We start from the raw sequence: 14134 nt of genomic DNA, 5'->3' as shown, positions 1-14134 counted from the left end.
CTATGGGAATTACTTGACAATAGGAAAGTGTTTCATTGCATAAATAGTAGTAAAAAATAATTTATCATGGGTGATACTGAGCTAAGTTTCAATTGCTTTTGAGTAGACTTCTCAGCCTCAATAACAACGTTAGATTTTTGTGCAGAGTCCAACACAATAATTTACATGCCAGTTCCTTTCAGGTGTCCTCAGGTAACTTCTTGCCCTTAAGTTTCTTATGAATAATGAATAGTTAACAAAGATGTGCAGTTAGGAGGAGTAGTTGCTTCTGGCAACAGCCAACGATGGCCTAGCAAGAAATCAAAATAGATCTGGCAAAAACATACTCTCTATTGAGCATTCAATACAATGTATGTGTATATATAATATATATATGTATATATTTCTCCATGAATAGTTAAATGAGAGAGCAGACCAACCCTTGCCCCAAAACTGAAAAGGTTTTCCAACAAAGCATTTACACAGTGCTCCACTTTCAAAAGAAGTAGATAATTCTTAACATCAAACAGGTTTTTCACCACTACACCCAACAGTGATTAGAGATAGTTTTGCTCCAAGCAGCACTCGAATAAAACTAGAATAATCTCAGTAAAGGTATAAGAAATACTCTGAAATTGAAACAAGTCACAAAACAGGATTAGGATCAAATTCTATCTTCTATTTGTAAAATCAAACTCCATTTACACAATTGAATGGCATCTTAAAACCCACAGGGCAGAACAGACCTGCAAATAAAATGCTTGTCCTTACCTTTGCCTAAAGAAGTGGCTATTCCATTCATTAATTGGGATAGAGATTTACTGGGAGAACCAGAGATATCTGAGGATGTCAATGAGTTGCTGCTCAGGAGATCAATCTTCCCTGCTTGCTGCCGGAACTTCTCCAGCTCTCTGGACAAGAGGTTGAATTGTTCACTTTGTGTCCGGCATTTTTCCTCTAACTCTCGGACCTTGGCCTGCACAAGCAAGGCAAAACACAGACATTTAACTGAGATCAGAGCAGGCTGTAATAGGGACCAATTTTCATTAAGAACCAGGAATCCAGGATAGGCAAACTGTATGAGATAAATGCACCCACTGATTGTTCTTCCATTTTCTTTTATTCCCCCTAAGTTCTCACATTTTGAAGAAAACCTTTTAGCAGCTCTGCAACATTGGGGTAAATACTTAATTCCCAATTTCCAAAGTGGAAATTCCTCATCGTATTTTTTTTGGCAGTGCTAAGAACATCGGTGCCAAAAACACCTTCAAACACAACCTATTGCTCTGTGACCTTTGAATCCCTTTCCAATATTTTTAAAATCTCTGAGGTTTGCCCATCCTCAGCTAATAAGTTGAATCATCCTGTATTACTAAATAAACACTTATATGTTAAAAACCAGCAAGAACAGCAAAAAAGTGTTTCATGCAGAATGTAGGATTAGCTACTGGCTGAATTCCCTTTCAGAAATACTGTTCCTTATGGTATGTGCCAAACCACACAGAAGTAATCCAGACACCAATCAAGAGGAGATTGTTTGCAAGCTTGTGAGAAGTACAAAAATATCACTGTGGGCAAACACTTCTGTTTTAATTTTGAGGCATCAGGAAGTAACAAAGCATAATTAAGGATACGATTCTGTGCTGACTTGTGAAATTTGCTTGCATACGGTCTAAGAAATCTTGACATGGAAAAGAATGGATAGGGTAAGTGACAGGAATGATTCCTTGGCTGAGAGGAACAATAAAGGACATGGGAATCCAGGGATTTAATTCTAATACAGAGCAGCAAAGAGAGTAAAACACAAAAACACCTTTTATTTCACCCAAAGCTGTATATTTACTGCACCAACTGAATTAAAAATATATTAAAGTCTTCAACATAGTGCATTTAAATTCCAATCTGTGTCTATAAAGCAGCCTGCTTGCATACACTAGCAAACATTTTTGAAGAACTAGAACTCTCAATGAGATTACCCAGACAGATAAGAAGGAATATATTAATTAACACATGCTGAGAAATCTGAGGAAAGAGCAAAATTCTTGAGAACATCATTTGTGAGATCCCATTTTCTTGCAGGGGAAAACATTTGGTCTGCACACTGGAAACATGCCAGAGAAAGACTGATGGTTGAGACACAGGGAGCACTCATGTCTCATGTGCTATGACCCAAACACTGCAAGCAGACACAGTTCAACAGAGGCAGTAATAGGCTCCTTTTGTGGAAAGCTGATGCATTACATCCTAATCTTGTGCTTCATGATGAACAAATATCATATTCCTTCATTAAAATCCCCCTTATAGCATATGCCTAGTTAAACAGCTGTGCTAACAAAGGAAGGCTGGATATTGATAAGATTCATTCAACTGCACAACAAGTTTCTTATTCTTGAAAGAGGAAGATTTTCTCAGGTCACATGAGAAGAAATGCATGCACTACATATGAATAAAACTACATATATTACATAACACCAATACAAGGGTCTTGAAAGAACTGAGGATAAACGATATGTTCCCTATAGTCCCTGAAAGAAAAGAAAAGCCCAAATTTCTCACTGAAGATTGTGCTTTGGCTTGTTCCTTTTTTTGTAAGAAATGGATTTCTACAGCTACAATGAATTGTGAGGATGCCATTTCTTTGAACTGATAAAAAAACAAATTAATTTAATTATGCTAAAGAAGTCTCCGTGTATCTGACTGATTATGAAACAATAATAATAATATAGAGAGATGTCATGGGAGTTTTACACAAACATTAAATGCTTTGTTTGATTTTATATTTTCACTGTGGTTTTCAGCAACCAAAATGTGAGCCTTTGCTACTTGTCACTTTGCCGCACGAATGGTACATCTATGTGCAGCTTCAAAAGAACATCAAATGGACAATGCAGTAAAATGCTTTGGGTTTTTAGATCCTCTGCTTTCCAAAGGAAAGTTTCAGAGCAAGTTATTCAATTCTCTAAGATATATACTGACCTTCAGTGAGGTGCTTGGTTCACTGCTAATTAGCCTGACACTCTCCTGTAGAAAACTCATGTTCTAATATGTCACTGCAGAACTGCATTTGTGTTCTTTATCATGGCACTGCCTGTGAAATCTATCTCAGTACACAGAAGTGCAAAATCTACCCGACCTGGCCAAAACTGAACCCACCTACTGCAGCCTCTATATAAAAAGAAAGACCTGACTGCAGACCATATTTAATGTACTTCACTTAGGACTTGGGAAGTTTCTCTTAAAATACACGGTGAAAAACAGCTTAATATAAAACGAAGCAGACTTCATCTATTACAAGACAGAGATTGTTTGCACAAGACGGATAAGATGATGACCAGCTTTCTAGTGGACAGTTTGAATTCAGACTAGTAAGTCATTCCGTAGCTTAACTGTTCATGTAGAAGCAATGGCTTTCAGTAAGGGCCTTAATAAATCAACCCAAGGTGAAAACTTAAAACTGCCTTTGTACAAATTACAAAACAATCTGAATTCAAACAAAATCCACAGTCTGAAAGCTACAGTCTTGAATAAACTATCAAACCATTCTTAGTGGGCATGCTCATCAGAAGTTTATTTCAGAAACGGTGCCTTATTCCTCATTGAAACATACCATATTTGAAGAAAAAATATCTGATTTTGATTATTTGATATCAGGTTAATCAGTGCCAAGCATGCTTGCATAACAATGGTTTTAGCACACATCCCATGCAAGGTTAGACAGAACTATTGTATTCATTTTAAGGGGAAAGATGCAGGATTCAGCACAGGGAATGGAGAATATATGCCCTAAAATACCTGCATGCTGTCCAGGGTGTTCTGGATGAAGGGCAAAGCAATAAATTCCAAACAAGACACAGTAAACAAAGATATATGAAATAAAGAAATAAAGACAGTTCTGAACACTTTTGTTTTAGCATTTCAAAGTAAAATACATTGAAACAGGTAACAGGTATAAAAACCAAACATGCATTAACGCGAATCACACTACAGAAGGCTTCAGAAATCAATATCAACTGCTGATCTTGAATTGCAAAAGGCAGATAAATAAACAAAATTAATGGGTCTAAGGCAACAAAAAGCAAAAGCTTAAGAAACCTTGATGGGGTTACGCAAATCAGAGTTTGCAAACAAATCAGCTAAATAGGAATTTTGTTTAGCTTGAGGGAGATAAATAATCACTTGCTTCCTTTGTTTCTACTTATATTTTCCTGCATCATATACTTTCCACCAGACGTTAAATTATTATCTTATATTCTTAAAGGCACAAATTTAATATATATGATAATAATGAAAGCATATGAGTAAAATCCTTCCTCTGGACATATAACTTTAAGTAACTGAACATTTTTAATGAGACTATTGATGTATCTGAAAGGTCACCTCCAATTAGCACAGTAAACACACCAATAGAATAACAACCATGAGAAGAAATCACTGAAAACAGATTTCTAAGTGAAAGACTGACAAATGCATTTGCTATACCTGGTCCATAGTATTGTATGTTCTTTAGGTTTGTGTTATGTTAATACACATTTAATGCTTATTCCTTTCCTCGTGCAGAAAACTAGTTTGCTAGTTATCATAAAAATACCTATTATGTGTGGAAAAAGTGAAGAAAAAAAGAATAACAGGCAATGTTATTTACTTCTGTGTCTATATGTCCTGACACTTTACCTTGTCCAAGGAAGGCAGAAAAGTTTTACAAACCTTGCCCTATTCCAACTAAAACTGACAGCAAAGCTCATGGTTTCTGAATGGGAGTAAGAATTTGCTCCTTTTCTTCATGTCTTTTCTATGCTAGAAACAACTATTTCTGTATCCTCAGGCACAGACCAGATTACTAGATTTTTCCTGAAGATAAATTTTCTGAAATACCCTGTGCCAAGAAAGCAACTTCTATGAGCAATTCCTAGTGACAGTACTAAGGTTTTAATGCATTGTTATGGATAATGTTGCCTTAGTATATGCAGGCAATTAGTGCATTAAAAATTACTAATGCCTGTCACCTGAATAATCTCTCAAAGTTTAATTTATTTAATGGTGTTTGCTTAATAAGTGATACAGTCACTGGTAAACTCCAAAAATATATTTCAGCACAGTTGGGAAATGCTAAGAAAGGCCACTGTGGGTGACACAAAGCAATAGGATTAGAGGCAGGATTAAAGAATCGAATCTTTCAGAAGTGATGATACTGTTATCGCCTTCAGAATGAAACCTCCACAACCACAAGAAACACAAAAGGTATCTTCTTACCTCTAGCAACTGAACTGCTCCTTCATGTTCCTTCTTAGCTTCAACCTGAGCCTTATTTATACAAATTGAAGAAAAAACAAAAGAAAAATGAACAGAAGAATCAATTAGTCATGTCATAGATAGTATGTTCTAACCACAAAGAGTAGCATACCATATACTCAAATCCAAATCTATTTACTGTCTTGGAGGGCTGGCTAGGGCAATCTACTACAGCACTTTGGTTCTAAGCCATCAAACTATCTGCCTTATTTTTGGAGACAGAATCTCAGTGAAACCTAATAGCATCAGTATTTATTTGGCCAATACAAGCATGCTCAACACACGGCAGGATCACAAGTATCTCTGAAACCCACTAAAATAAAAATGAACTGTTTCAGTAAATTCTGTATTTGAGGATATTCATAGTAGAATCTAATACATTTACCACAAAAAGATGACAAGAAAATTAAACTTATTCTTTACACGCAGCACCATCTCACAAAACACTTAAAGACAACCATAAGAAAGGTTGCCTGTAAATGGAAGTACAACATTTAGACTTCAATCAACTGGCCCAAAGAAGAAAAGAGGGAGAAACTGGTCAGGCCATAAAGTCACAATAAAAACCACGTATTTAAACTATACTTCACAGTCATGTATGGTAATAAAACCTGTTTTGGCCCTGAACACACAGTCATACTTCTTCCTGCACTACAGAGATGACTCTTATTGCTAGCACCTGATATAATAATGGCTCAGGGAGCATTAGTGAACATATGATAGCAGGTAATAGAAAGCCTGGTGTTATCCATCACAACAAGTTTAATAAAATCTACCCAGGATATGAGTTCTTGATAAATGATTAGGAAAGCTGTGTCAATAGCTATCTCTCTTTTTCATCAGACTGTCTTATATTAAGGTTTCTTGGAGAAGAAGACCATCTGATTCCCCTTCAACACAGAACTTGGATCAACGATATTACATTCTTCCTTTTAGGCTGATAATCTGAAGAGTTTGTACCCACATAAAGAAAAGAATTAATTTTTATTTATCATATCAAAATGTGACTGCAAATGCATCAAGTTCTGCTAGCAACGTGCATTTTTTTAACGTCTAAAATTCTGTGATTCATCCCATCATGACACTGACAGAAAGAACTTGAGCATGGAAGGGCTAAGACCAGCACATACATATATACATACACACACAATCCACCAAAAAAAAGGGAAATGAACAAAATACCCAAATACCACCATTAACAACAAAAAAAGCTACTCCTAAAAGCCCCCACAACCCTTTCTTTGTTTTGAGGACAGTATACAATTCTATTACTAGAATGTTAGAAAATGCTAGCAAGAATAAATATTTGAACATTTATTTAATTTCAAAACTTCAAATGACTTCGGTAAAAGTGAAATTCAATGCCATGTTTTTATGTATGATAATGAATATAGAGAAGATGCACTGTGATAAAATACATCTTACTGCAAATTAAAGAACAAGTGTAACAATGAGTTACTTAAACAGCCATTTAGTTCATGGAAAAGATCAACTGTAAGGACAAGATCAACTGTAAGGACCTTGACGAGGAGTTGCATTAATCTAATATAGTGGGGAAAAGTATCGTGACTCACCAGTGACTAGAAGAGGAAGCCAAAGAAATCCTAAGTCAGTGTCAGTGAGAATGATTAACTGTTCCAGTTAATCAAACTGACAAGGGAACAGTAAATTCTCTGCATTTCAATTACCACAAAATTAAAAGGCTGTACAAAAATATTCCCAAGCTCGATATAAAGGCAAGCAAGATGGGCTCCGATTTTGAGGTGAAAACAGGACTAGTTATGTAGCTGTGGATTTATTTTCTTTAAACCAAGAGACTGTTGTGAGTGTGCTTTGTCACTGTAATTTGCTGTTGCATCTTTCATTTCCTTCACTTACCTTCTGCAGGAGTTCAATTTCCTGCTGTTTGGCGTTGAGGACAGCCAAGGCTTGCTCATGCTCCAACTCCAGCTGTTGCCGCCGTTCAGCAGCCTCTCGCATATGCTATTTCAAAGAAAGGAATACAAAACTATCAGGAGATTCAACATATCTTAGACAAACATACTGCCAGTCCCCGGAATGCAGATGGTCAACTCAACATAAAGACATTCTGCTATCACTTTTAGACAAAAAGGAATCTGAAAAGAATCTTAATTTGCTCAGTACCCAGATGAATATGGTCACTGCTAAACTCAGGTATTCTGACAGCAATCTCTTTTAGGAGATCTGACTGTCACTGCCAGCAGTGTGGCCTCTATGATGCCTAAGTGAACAGAAGCCTTTTTATCCATCAGTTACATCTTTTATGTGAAGTTTTAACCTAAGTAAAGCTTGGAAAAAAAAAACTAGCTTGACAATTCCCTAACTGCCTCATTATCTTGAGTTTGTTTCTGTCTTCCAAATGATGTCCCCCCCAAAATAGCTTACTTTTGCTATTCTCCACTCACTAATTATAGTAAATTACACAGAGGACAAACAAAAACAGATTTAGAAAAAAAAAAAACAAAATGATTTCACAGTGCTTAAAAAATAGTTTTAAGCATAGTTACTGCTAATGATTCAAAGCAGTTTGAAGCACAGTTCTCGGGAAGCTGAACAATGTCAAGACACCCTTTGTAGATAGAAATCTTTTTCATTACAGGTTAATATCATTCTCTCGATAGCACTGTAACATTCAAAGACCCTGTTTAATAAATGGGAGTTAAGAAAGATCACTATAGATTCTGCTATCTTTTCTGGCGAAACGGGTATTACAGACTTTTATTTTCTAAATTACACATTCTAACACTCTGTTCTGAGACACAATGCCTTATCTGCAGCACCATGAGCTATTACACAGAGCTTATCAGAATATGTACTTAGAAATATATGGTGGCAGTTGTCTAGAACAGGCCAAAATATCTTTTTCTGTACCTGGGAAAACTGCATACAGCATTTTGCTAACTTTTTAGGAGCTGTTAATTCTCCACTACACCTAAATCACAAAGGACAGCATTGAGAGGCTGTAAGCATTTCTGAACTGTGCTTATTATTTAGAGCGTATTTAATAACAACCAAAAACGATGGTTCAATTCTCCTCTCAACTAAACAAACAGCCTGTTTTGCTAACTAGCATCACTCAGTCTTTAAATTAGCACGAAGCTACATTTACTGAGCTCAGCAGCTTCCTTTAAATCTCATGTAAAACTTAACATTGATGTGACTCATTCAAGAAATGATACGGCAGTCAAGACATTTTCCACTGCTAATCTATAAAAGCTTTAAATATCCAAAAGAAGTCTCAATTCAAGATCTAGTAGTGGACTTGGTACAGTACGTTTCAATATTTTTAAATTCTTACTATTTTTACAAATGCTACTAGAGAACATTTATAAATGTTTGGAAAGATCAATAAATAATTAATGCAGTGACCACACAGCAAATCTACAAAATGTAATGAAGAAACAGATTGTGATACATGATATGTGATTCGCCCCCACTTTTAATTTCTCAGTTTCCTAAAATAAGAATGCAGTGATCTACAGTTTACAGATTTTAAGGCCATTTGGTCAACTACACTAACCCAGCAGCCTCTCACAGTGCTTTAGTACTACTGTGATCTACTTAATACATAAAGCAGCAAGGATCTCTTCACCCCAGCATCTGTCCCTTCCCTGGCACAGCAGTTAAATCTCCCCCAAACCAGAAGACATTCCTTCTCCTCCCACTCCGCTCACAAATTGGTTCTGTCTGCAATCTATTTTGCACTTCTTATCCTCCCATCAGCTGGTGTCATTTCCTCTCCCAAGTCTGAGGGGAATAAGTTATGGGAATAGGTTGCAAGGACTAACCACTAGGAGATCAGCAAGTAGGAAGTCCTGAGCTGCTGAATTCTTTCTTCTTCTTCCTTCAAGACTGGTTTGCATGATCACATTGCCATCAGTTTGAGTAGGTGGTGGCAATCCATTTGCCCTCATAATTGATTTCATTCGTGAGGAAGGTTAGAACTTTCTAAAGATGTAAATTTGCACTTCCTTTTTTACAACCTTCCTAGGAGTCATAATAATGTTATTCTAACATCAGAAAGTAAATCTATATCTAGAGGAGTACAGAAAAATACAGTAAGGTCTTCATATTTCAAATAATCCTCTGTTCTTCAAAGAAACTGAGAGGGAACCTTTTCAGAGTATCTTTCAGATCAAAGGCAGGAATCCTGCTATGCCACAGAGAATGAACTGATGACATCACGGATGTTTCAGTTTTCATTAAAACTTGTGCTAGACATTTGTCTAGTATAAAACATTTCTGAAATGGTTCTTGAGGACCCCACTAAAACAGTTCTTGCTTTTCCAGCTTCCTTATAGGCAGCAGGGAGATGTGACAATGAATAGACCCTCCTACCTCCTGCCCACTCATTTACGATGAACTACCTACAGCTGCAACTAAAACAAAGCAACTAATTATATCTTACAGCAGAGATTTTCACACTTCCAAATTGTGCAACTAACCAATGTTAAAACAAGTTCAAATGGCTTTTAAGTACTAGAGTTTTGTTCTGAGACAGAACTCATACATGATTGTTGAATAGGGAGCAAATTTAATTTTCATCCAAGTACTTTTCTTCAAAAAGGACTTCTCATCTGTGCTTGCAGATGGATGGGCACAATTACAGTGACATGAAAGGGAAAAGCTGGCTGAACACATCAGAAAATCAGAACTCCTCTGTGTCAGAGGCACAGAAGATTCCCATAATTTAACTAATTCAGCAGTTTTTCATCTTTCCTTTTCAGCTATGTTGATGTATCCTGAGATAATAGAAAACATAACTATACTTCTCTTCTGACAGGGAAACTAGACTAAGTATTTCTCAAAACTTAATATGGGGAATATTAATATGGAGAAAAACTAATATGCGGAATATTAAACAAGCTAGAGAAGTACTGCATTGTTGGACTTCACAGTGTTATACATACCTTTAGGACCTGCTCTAAGTTCTCCAGCTTGGCTTGGAGCTGGTGTTTTCCCTTTACAGCCAAATCTCGTTCTTTGGTTACTCTGATAAGGGTTTCTCTAAGATGGTCATAGTCTGACTTCACCTACAACAATAAATACGTGATTAATTCTTGAATACCCCTGAATATCAGAAAAAAACATTTCTGTATATGAAAATTAAAAAGGGAAGAAGTTCAAAGAAAAAAGGAAAGAAGTATAAAAGGTAGATGGAAGGGGATGTACTGTAAGGAAATTACATGCACTCCAAATAGGTGTATATCAGAAAGACAATTTTTTTCAGGGAGGTCTAAAATCTGGCAACCAAATCTTGGCTATGCATAAAGATCTCAAATTAAATAAAAACATGCATTATACAGCAAATACAATAGATGATAATCAAAACAATTCTTATATAAAAATACAGTTCTTCCCTCTCTGCAATGCTAATAGAAGGTAAGAAAGGAAAAGAAAGAGCCAAAATATTTTCAAGGAACAACGTTCCAAGAAGTTTCCCTTTGTTAACTGCAACACAAAGTGTAAAAGCATGAACAGTGCTTGCAGGATTTCTGAATAAGGACAGGCAAAGCAGTATGAAGAGTTGGGATAATGCTTAGGCTTGCTTTAATCTAGGTGCAGCTCATCTGTATTTCTAGCTTCAGTTAGGAGAAGTGACAAGTTCTTTTTACAATGTAATTACTGTAATTTCATTTTCCTTAAGAACCAAAGGCAATAAGCAATCTCTGACATGGATCTTTCTGCGATGTTTTCTAAAGCGATGTTTTGGAAACTGATTCAGCCTATTTGCCTTCTGGCTACAGTTTGTTAATTTGCAAATTTCACTGAGGACCAAACAATCTAAATGGTTGCAGCCAGACCTCATATTTGTCTTTGTAAGAGGGCACTTTAGAGTGCAGTGGACTAGAAAAAAAGGAAGAAGAAAAAGAAACAAATCATGTTTTCCACAAGAACTGATGCAATTATCGTCAAACTCAGGATTTATTTTTTTTCCCCCTCCATGCACAGATTTTTCTTCTCTTCCCTCCCTTCTTTATAACTATGGAAACTCTTAAGCAACTGATTTTCATAATCTATTAACTTCCTGCATCCTTTGTATTCAGTTTCATTGCTTAGATCAGTCAATACATATTGTTGAAGTGGAAAAAAGAAGCAACGAAGTATCACCATCAGTAATGCAAGTTTGTTATTGTCTGGTCCTCAGTTCATTTACTGAGAATGAATGAAGTACAATATTTTGGAAATGCTTCAGGAAAAGAATTCTTGGGCTTCAATTTTCTCTGCCTCTGTGATACTTGATGCTGGTTTCCTTTGTAAAGAATTTTCTCAATCCTAATAATCACTGCAGTCTGAATAATTCTGAGGAGCAGGTCAGCACAGGCAGCATTCTGATATATGTTTTTCCCTTTTGGCAGGAAAGGGTCTATAGGAACTTATAGTATATGCATGAACTTGAATTACACAGAGCACATCAAAACATCAATGCTTCCAGTTGACCTAAATTGAGTGCCATCATAAACAGTTCTAGTTTCATGACAGGAACTTAGGGAACATTTTGATCTGTGATGTTTCTCTGTTCAGTGCATCAACAAATTCATTTTTCATATCTCAACTTCCCACTAACTAAACGTGTCTTCATTAGAGTCAGTTAGGAAGGCCAGAATACTGCTCAAGTATATTTCACTTACTGAACTCTTAAATGCCAAAATTACTTGCAGAGACCAGGATAACAGACTGCTGGTTTATTTTGCTACATCAGCGAATAATTCCATCAGCCAACTGGTGAAAGAAATTCTGTGAGAAATGATAGTTCTCTTTTACTGACACGTCAGGCTGAAAAATGCCCTCCGCCACTCACAAATTCATTGTGTTAAACGTAAATCACAAATACTGAGCTACGACTACTGTGCCTGAATGCAATAATGCACCTCCTGCTCTGGACTTCCTTAATATGTCTACTTTTCACACCACTGATATTGTTTAGAAAGAAAATGATTCAGAAACTATCATGAAAACTGTATGGTACCAGGTATCATAGAAATCAGTTCCAAACAGATAACGTCTCTTCTTTTTATGTAAAAACACTAACCCGTACAGATTCACTTGAACAAAGAAACAAGTCAAAGCCTGGTGCCGCAGCACTTCTAGGGGTACAAACCTTTTCACAAGTACTTTACTCCAGAAACTACCTTCTTTCTCTTATGCAGAGTAACAACACAAAACTGCATAAATTAAGTAAAGTTTTGTTCTTATTTGGTACATTTAAAAGTAGCACAACTCATACTTTCTCCTCGCTAGAGCTGAATTTCAACAATTACAATGTGCATAAATGAGCAGTTGTTATATCTGCGCTACACAGCAGAATGCATAAACATTCTCCCAGCTCCAGTTGCTTGGATAAAGTTGGCCTGCTTTTCAGGTCAGCTCTCAAAGGGGGAAAAGATCAAACTAGGTTTTTTCCCCTTCAGGGTTGAGCCCTAACTCTATTAGACTTCTGCACTGATCTCAACATTCACGTGCGTTTAATTTCACACTTTCTTAATAGTAAAAAGTAATCTAAACTGTACAATCCATCCTCACTCTCATTTTATGTATGGAGGAAGGAGAGAAAAAAAAAAGGTAAAAAACCAGCAGTTCCTTAGAGAACTTGTTAGGCAAGCAGGAACAAACAAGGTTTGTTAACACCCAAAGGTATGCCACAAAATTCTTCATAATTTGCATATTTTTAACACTGTCGAAAGTGAGAGGGCATACTTATAGAAAGCCTTTGATCCTGCAGAGCCTGGGATATAAAAACCAGTAGCACAGACACACTGAGTTTTTGTAATGTGCCCTGCAGAGTTATCATACTATGAATGTTTGTAAAATACTATGTAATGGTGAACTAACTTTATTGTTAACTTAGCAACTAACGTGACTAAGGCTGATGCTACACCTTCATATTTTAAATTGTTTTCACTAGGTTTTTCAGTGTGTCTCAAGCTCTCCAGAAACAAATGTTACCTACAACAAAGTATTATTAACCACATAACTTTCTGATAGTAAGAGAGCTAATCTTCTTAGTGTCACCAATGCACTAAGCCTTCACTGCATTAACACTGCATGCTATTTCTATGTCAGCTAGAACATAACACTGCCTATGTATGTCTTTATGTGACTTGTGAACCAAACAGTAAGGGTGATGTGTAAACAACAATAAAAAGAAGAGAAAAACATAATAGAAATGAAGAAATTCCAGATAGATGGATGAATAAAATTGAGTAATTCTATGATCCACATCTTCCACCCAGTATAACATACTGTCATGCTGCTTCTGTATATAAAAATAATTTATATCCTCACCAACTAAAAATTTCCAGTCTGCTTTGATACCGAGTGCTACAGAGAAAATAGAGTACATGCACAGCTATCTCTAAACCTCACTATTTTGCTTTATCTTACGACTAAGTCAGACCTCTTTTGGTTTGGAAATAACAGCGCTAGGCTGCCCTGTGACACGTGTGTCAGAGATGTCCAAGGACGCAGCTACCACCATTTTGCAAGGTTCAGGGATGGGCTTTCATCAGCGTCTGCATGAGTTACAGCTCTTCTGATGTGAATGAGGTTGCTGAGCAACTCACTTAAGCCCTGTAGAAATCCCAGATTGGAGTTTTATTTTTAGCTAAATGTAGCCTTGTAAAGTGGCTGGTTCATGATGTTTCTTCCACTGAATACATATGTGATGAGGTAAGGCACATCAGCCCATGCTACTTAAGCCATGAAGGATTTGCCACAGATAAAAATCACAGTAGTCAGGAAGATCTTTTGTCCCCAAACAGGCAAAAAAAAAGAAAAAAAAGAAAAAAGAAAAGCTAACCATGAAAGCGGGACCTAGAATAGCTGAGACATGGACTTATGCCAT

General features: G+C 36.4%; 1 protein-coding gene across 50 annotated transcripts in view; it reads right to left on the bottom strand.

Moving 5' to 3' along the window:
* RIMBP2 (RIMS binding protein 2) overlaps positions 1-14134 on the bottom strand; it is a 96400-nt gene that overhangs the window by 29870 nt on the left and 52396 nt on the right. For 32 of the 50 annotated variants that reach the window (XR_014931952.1, XR_014931953.1, XR_014931954.1 and 29 more), the window contains 5 exons: positions 10200-10322; positions 7147-7251; positions 5230-5280; positions 3772-3792; positions 751-955 (listed from right to left, as the gene is read on the bottom strand). Coding sequence is in view for 45 of the 50 variants with exons in the window: in XM_085509437.1 (XP_085365563.1) it covers positions 751-955; positions 3772-3792; positions 5230-5280; positions 7147-7251; positions 10200-10322 (505 nt within the window). In the remaining 5 variants the exon portion in view is untranslated. The remainder of the gene's footprint in view (positions 1-750; positions 956-3771; positions 3793-5229; positions 5281-7146; positions 7252-10199; positions 10323-14134) is intronic. The other 18 variants (XM_085509430.1, XM_085509432.1, XM_085509451.1 and 15 more) reach the window with 1 other exon arrangement.

The sequence above is a fragment of the Coturnix japonica genome, chromosome 9, assembly GCF_054131305.1.
Source record: "Coturnix japonica strain WE chromosome 9, WE-NBRP24, whole genome shotgun sequence".
NCBI lineage: Eukaryota > Metazoa > Chordata > Aves > Galliformes > Phasianidae > Coturnix > Coturnix japonica.
Note: the sequence above shows the minus strand (reverse complement) of the source record. Positions and strands in the feature narration are given on the sequence as shown.